We start from the raw sequence: 7380 nt of genomic DNA on the forward strand, positions 1-7380 counted from the left end.
ATAATAACTTTATTGTTGGACAAATATTATATCGCCTTATCCCGCGCTGTTCTAAGCCTAAAATTTGATTCCATCTAAAGAAATCTGATTAAAAATTAAAAATGAAATATAATGGTGTTCTATATATATGTTGTGTCGTAAATATAAAATAAAGATCGTTACTTTTTGCTCGTTATGTTATGTGACATTAAGATTAAAAATATGCAAGAGAGTATATGTGTGTATATAGAGACAATAAAATAGCAAAGGTTACACCTGATAAATGCGCGAACTTTTGTAAAATTATAATCCCACATGTTCTTGTAATAACGTCTCGAAGGACACGTGATACGGAACCGCAGGAAATTCGAACAGAGGCGGCATTTGCGCAAGTTCGGCGCTTTTCCCTCTTCTGTGGTCGCAGCGCGTTTAGTTTCGCGTGAGCTTGCAACAGTGGAGGATGCTTTAACGACCGGTGAAAAGTTTCGGTAAAAATGTCGAGAGAAAATTTAAAATAATTACGCAACAACATCGGATCGCGCTGTGACGAAAGAAAGAACAAAAAGACAAAGAAAGTTTTACAGAGAATTCGACGCAGGTCTTTTGATCCGAGCACAACTGCTGCAGAACTTATTTGCAAGCGAGTTCATATCATCGAATCGAGAAAAAGTAACCGTCCACTAATTAGATAAATTTTTAAACAAAATGTTCTTTATAAGATAATTTGCTTTCAATGTGGAGTAAATGTCACATGTTTTTTGGGAGTACTTGATTACTCTTTAAATTCTTTGGAATGGAATCTCATTCTAAAAAATGAAATTTGAATCAGTCTTGATAAAGAGTGGATTAATTTTTAATCTTTAAGGTAAGATTTCACTCTTCAGAAAGAGATTTACTTTAATAAGTTACAGAGAGTAACTAGTGTAATAAGCTTGAAGAGATAACTGCTTAAATTATAAAAACATTTTTAGAAAAATATCTTTCAAGTAATTACGAGTGACATAATCCTGCAGGATTTTTGTTAAAAGGCATATAAACGTGCGGATCTATTGGACGTCCCATGATAACGCAGACAAAGGACCTCGTGAAGGATCCCATCGGCGATATGTCTACTTACGAAAGGCCGAGCGACGTGCATCATCTGTCGACGATGACAAGAATTGTAGGGGTGTGCACCGCTATTGGTGAGTCCCAATAATTTATGTTTCGCATTTAATAATCGCACATTACATCCCCGCCGATCCTACAATTATGTATTATTATTGATGTTATTTTTTTTCGTCGAGGAAAATGGACCTTCCATCGAAGGGTGTAGAAGCTGTAGGAGATTGAAATTCAAAAATTATTGATTTATCATTAATACTAAGATTTATTAATTAATTTAGAAATTTATAACAATTAGAGGCTGCGAGTTAGTAGCACGATATCACAAATTATATATAAACCAATACGGCATAAATCGTTTCAACAATATTGCAGCAACATTCCAGGGATATTGCATTAATATTAAAGATGTTGCAACAATGTTGCCGCAATCTTCTGTTCTGTATGAGTAAAGAAAAAACTTTTGCTTGGTTTGAATAAAAATTTCATCTCGAGAGGAAAAAGGTAACTGCAGTGGCGGCGTAATGAAAACGTTCCTCTCTGCCGCTTCGAACGAGAATGAGGATCATGGGGATGGTGCACGGACACTGCTTTTCATTACTGCTTAGAGATGGTAGAAAGGCTCTGTACCTGTCGGCGAGGCTATTTACACCTGCTTAATATTAATGGATCGTTAAAGCACAGCCGAAGACTGCTTGGAACTACGAGTTCTTTCGAGATCCACCCGGTGAACGGGGGTCTCGCGCTTAAATAGTCGCACATTATCGGACTTCTGCGAAAATTCCATGGCGCATTCCTTATTTCTCAGACAATTTGAATTCTTACGAGAGAAGAATTTAAATTGTTTGAAAACCGGCGATGACAAAATGATAAGGCAACATAAATAACATAACAAAAAATTACATAATTTTACTTTTAGACAAAAATATTGAGGAAAAGATGGAATAGATGAAAATGTGGATCTTCATTTTATTATTTTCTGTGTAATTTTTTAAAAATTATATTCAATAATATATATATATATAAAAAAGCCACCAGTACCTTTAACCGGTGATTGGTAAATATACGACAACAAATTATGTTGTTGTGATTGCTGCTATATCAACCAATTATTAGTAACCGAAACAAACTATATAGAATCTAACCCGTCTTTTGGATAGACATTAGCTCGTTTACATAGAATTCGTAGATGATCGTGAAGTCTTAAGTCGTAGGAAATCAATCAAGCACAGTCAAATATAGGGAGAATACTTCAATAGAATTAGTCAATTTCTTACGATTTGAGACCCTGCAACCGTCTACGACTTTTATATATATATGAGCCTTTTATTTGCTAGCGATACTATTGATTATTTGATACATTGACAAATTAATTTGCAATCGTAACAAATCGATCGTTTTTTTTAACAAATATCACATTTGCTTTCCCTTGACTTGTTCCTATAATAAAATCATTTCTCTCAGTGCAGTAAGAAAAATTATTTAAATGAAAGGACTATGATGTGTCTATCTGAGTGTGATAGTAAAGTAAATTCTGTATATTTTTACAGAATCTGCTTTCTTCAGGTCTATTTGAACTTGCCACAAAATTCAAATAGCTTAAATTCAAAGTTAAAATCTGAATGTATAAAGATATTATCCAATTCAAAAGTTTCTTTTCATGAACACATTTTCTTAGCGATACTTTTGCATTGAGTCTGTCCTCATGAATGTTTATCACGAGCAGGACGAGCACCTCTTTTCCGCTTATTACTGATACCTCCAGAGATTTCTTAAAATTATTTTAAGGTGATAACCGCAAAGATTTTTAACAAAATGTATCCAAGTTTCTTCGTATGTCGTATTTTCAATATCAAGTTTAATGTGGTTCAAAATGTAATTAATAAGTTTATATCTTAAATTAATTCTTAAGATGTTACTCTTCTTAACTATATTTTTGTTAGGATATAATTAAGCGTGTCACCAATTTTATATTAGACCAAATTCTATCACATGAATATATAATACGAGCCCTGGAATTTTTAACAAAAAATGTAATGTTTTTCATTAAAAATCCCGGACTCCGCAATATTTATTTAATGTCCATTTCTACTAATGTAGATTAATTTTTCAGTTTAATTTACTCTTTAACTTTTTCCAATTCTTAGAACTAGAAAAGGATAAAAAGTAAACCAAGATTAAAGTTAATCTACATTGATAGATTAATTATGAAACGGGAATAAGAATAAGTAAAAATCTTTTTACACACAAGAAGTGTTAATTATAATAGAATTTTAAGTGGGACCCACATTGCTATAAAGTAGGAACCCTTTTGCTCTGTATTTATATATACGAAGTAAAATAGCAATTGTTAACAATAGTCCTATTTAACAATATCTAGAAATAATCGACAAAAGTAAGTTTAATGGACTTCGAACGCTTAAAAAACACTCCGTTAGATTCGACTGCCAATAACACACGTGTTCCCTTCGTTTTCCGACTATTTTGTCCCCGTCGCGACAAACAATGACGAAAAATACTCTCGACGGATCCGATGGTCCATTATCTCCGAATGAATGGTGGAGGTTTTTGGACGGCGACGCCGAAACGCTCCATGTCGCGACGCTGCTGACTCATCATCCATCGCGAGCCATCGGAAACGACACGGGGATTAATTGCCCGCGACAATCACGCTTTGGCTGGGTCTCTTAATTGATAACACTTAATGTATCCACCCCTCTGGGAGGGCAATTAGCGCGTTTGATCGATCCAACGAATGAATGGCGAGTCGCTTTCAAGAGCGTTTAGGATCCAGTAGTGTGTCCGATGAATACACCTAATAAAGGAATAAAAAATGAACAAAATACTCATTCGAATACACTTCTTTTTTATGGGAGGATCCCGTTTGCCTACAATCCCGATTGCACACACCAATGAGAATATTTTATTTTTAAATTGGCCAATTAGCGACACATGTGTGCAATATACAATGTGTGCAATCGGAGCCTTCCCCTTATTTATTCACCAAGGAACGAATAAACATTTTTTCATTCCATTTGAATGAATATTTTTTTAATATGATTACAAATATTTTCGTTTCGTATTCACTTTTACTCTGTATTATCTGCACGTAGCTTGCAAGCCAGCAGAAGAGAGAAAACAGAAATCTATAAAGACAATTACTACAATTACACCATGCGCTTAGTCCGCGACCTATACGATGAGCGTTGTTTAATCTTAGGTTACACAGAGACATTTTTATTGAGAATAAATAATATATCAATTTAATGTCCACAGACAAGATGTCTTATAAAATGTTCATAACATTACTGTGATGTAACCAGAATTATATTGGAATATATTTATTATATATGCCGCTTTATCAGATCTATAGATATTTATAAATAAAAAATGTATTGCTTTCTAAAATATTTTTCAAAATTTCTAAGTTTCCTTCATAAAATGAATATTACAATGATAAAAATAAATAAAATTAATTTTTTTTACTTAAAGTCATCAAAATGCCGATTATAGTTAAGGGGTAACGATTGCTTATTGGAGCTTACTTTTTCAGTTTATATTTTGTTTGAATGAATATGAAGACTCGTTAAATATTCAGTTTTTTTGTACATAAATATTTTTTAAATAAATATATAATTACATTTTTGTTACATGAAAATTTTGAATAAATGCAGTTTGGAGCTCAATTATAAATTTTTGTATTCATCGGGCACGCTAGGATCCAGGCCTCGAATCTGTCCATTGACGTTTAATTACGTGCGGTTTCTGGTGCCAAACAGTCTCGTGGACGATGTAAATCGCTCGCTGAAATCACCAAACGTGTATGGCATTCCCGAGAAACACATAAAAAAAAAATTAATAAAAATCAAAATAACTTTATTTTGATTCTTAATGCCAATAAACAGTCAAATTTAACAATAAAAAATCATTATTTTGATTCTCATGACGTCAAAATAAAGTTGATTTGATCTTCTCCCGATTTGGTGTGTTCTTTGAGATGCTCACGATTCTTTTCTAGGATTTGATTGATTTTTGAATGACGAACGAATGTCACAATTTCTTTATGATCACGTTTGCCGCATGCATGTCGTGTATTATACAGCACAACACACACACACACACACACACACATACATTTTTCTCTTTCATTTTAACAATTTATCGTGCTGTCCATTCGGCACCTCGTTGAAGGGCTCACTCGGACGGTTTTAATTGGTTCACACGAGTGTAAAGCAAAATATTTTACGCTCACGGGTGGTGCAAATGGACCACGAGAATATTTGCGGGGAAATTGCTCGCGATTTAACGAAATGGTTTTCCCCGGAAGAACATTCGTCGCTTCGCGAATCGCATATTTTTTCATGTTGCGTACCTATAATAATGTTGCGCGCGATGGCTTGTTTCGTGATAATTTTATCGCGCTCCTGTTTCAAAATTCGTTGACAATACTCGTAGTGCCAGCAGGCTTGCACCTGTATATACATATGTATAAATTTATACACAATAGCTCGGTATTTATTCGAGAGGATATTTTTTTTATCTGTTATTACAGTTGCAAACCGCACGCGCGAAGATCAAACCTCTCCGTTTGTTTCGCGCTGTTTTATCTTTTCCGAAGGTGGTATTTTTGATAAAGGCGCGTAAGAAATGAACAATGTGACGACAATTGCAGCGTGCGTTTCGCGACCGCGAGCGACGTGAAACCGAGCTGACAGCTCGGTACAAACCGGCCGTTATTTATACCGTTGGTACACCGAGGCACCCGCATTCGCGATATCCGACTTTTTCACTTAATCCGGCACTGAGAGAAAAGATTTTGTTATAGGAACAAATCAAGGGAAAGCAAATGTGATATTTGTTAAAAAAAACAATCGATTTGTTACGATTGCAAATTAATGCATTGCAAGTTAAGAAGAGTAACATCTTAAGAATTAATTTAAGATATAAACTTATTAATTACATTTTGAACCACATTAAACTTGATATTGAAAATACGACATACGAAGAAACTTGGATACATTTTGTGATTGCAAAAATCTTTGCGGTTATCACCTTAAAATAATTTTAAGAAATCTCTGGAGGTATCAGTAATAAGCGGAAAAGAGGTGCTCGTCCTGCTCGTGATAAACATTCATGAGGACAGACTCAATGCAAAAGTATCGCTAAGAAAATGTGTTCATGAAAAGAAACTTTTGAATTGGATAATATCTTTATACATTCAGATTTTAACTTTGAATTTAAGCTATTTGAATTTTGTGGCAAGTTCAAATAGACCTGAAGAAAGCAGATTCTGTAAAAATATACAGAATTTACTTTACTATCACACTCAGATAGACACATCATAGTCCTTTCATTTAAATAATTTTTCTTACTGCACTGAGAGAAATGATAGATTTTGTGGCAAGTTCAAATAGACCTGAAGAAAGCAGATTCTGTAAAAATATACAGAATCTACTTTACTATCACACTCAGATAGACACATCATAGTCCTTTCATTTAAATAATTTTTCTTACTGCACTGAGAGAAATGATTTTATTATAGGAACAAGTCAAGGGAAAGCAAATGTGATATTTGTTAAAAAAAACGATCGATTTGTTACGATTGCAAATTAATTCGTCAATGTAACAAATAATCAATAGTATCGCTAGCAAATAAGAGCCTCATATATATATAAAAGTCGTAGACGGTTGCAAGGTCTCAAATCGTAAGAAATTGACTAATTCTATTGAAGTATTCTCCCTATATTTGACTGTGCTCGATTGATTTCCTACGACTTAAGACTTCACGATCATCTACGAATTCTATGTAAACGAGCTAAAGTCTATCCAAAAGATAAGTTAGATTCTATATAGTTTGTTTCTGTTACTAATAATTGGTTGGTATAACAGACTAGCAGCGATCACAACAACATAATTTTTGTTGTTACATATTTACCGATCACCAGTTAAAGGTACTGGTGGCTTGCTAAATTAACAAAATCCTTTCTCTCAGTGTAATGTTTATGTTTGTATCATTATTTACTGTAATATCTAAAACTGTTTAGTAAAACTAATGTTTGTTTTTATATTACTCTACCATATTAGTTTTCAACGTAACATTTTTTAATTTTATGTTTCAACTAATCCTTCTTATATTTTTTTTAACTATCACATTTTCTATTTACATTGTAATAATAATTTTTATTCAAATATAACTTCCTTTTACGTCGCCTAATGAATCAATATGATTTTTTTAAAGGAATTGAAAATGTGCTTGCAAGAACTTTCCATAGTGGACGACACAATGGAAGCAGTCGG

The 7380-nt window shown here is 33.4% G+C and overlaps 1 protein-coding gene across 2 annotated transcripts in view; it reads left to right on the forward strand.

Annotated features, from left to right (window-relative positions):
• Positions 1 to 438: 438 nt before the first annotated feature.
• Positions 439 to 7380, forward strand: part of LOC108762073 (uncharacterized) — a 29825-nt gene continuing 22883 nt past the window's right edge. The window contains exons 1-2 of one of the 2 annotated variants that reach the window (XM_018508878.1): positions 439 to 648; positions 993 to 1163. In XM_018508878.1, the coding sequence (XP_018364380.1) occupies positions 1040 to 1163 (124 nt within the window). In that variant the 5' untranslated portion in view covers positions 439 to 648; positions 993 to 1039. The remainder of the gene's footprint in view (positions 649 to 992; positions 1164 to 7380) is intronic. The other variant, XM_018508879.1, reaches the window with a different exon arrangement.

This window comes from Trachymyrmex cornetzi, unplaced genomic scaffold (assembly GCF_001594075.2).
Source record: "Trachymyrmex cornetzi isolate Tcor2-1 unplaced genomic scaffold, Tcor1.1 scaffold276, whole genome shotgun sequence".
Lineage (NCBI taxonomy): Eukaryota > Metazoa > Arthropoda > Insecta > Hymenoptera > Formicidae > Trachymyrmex > Trachymyrmex cornetzi.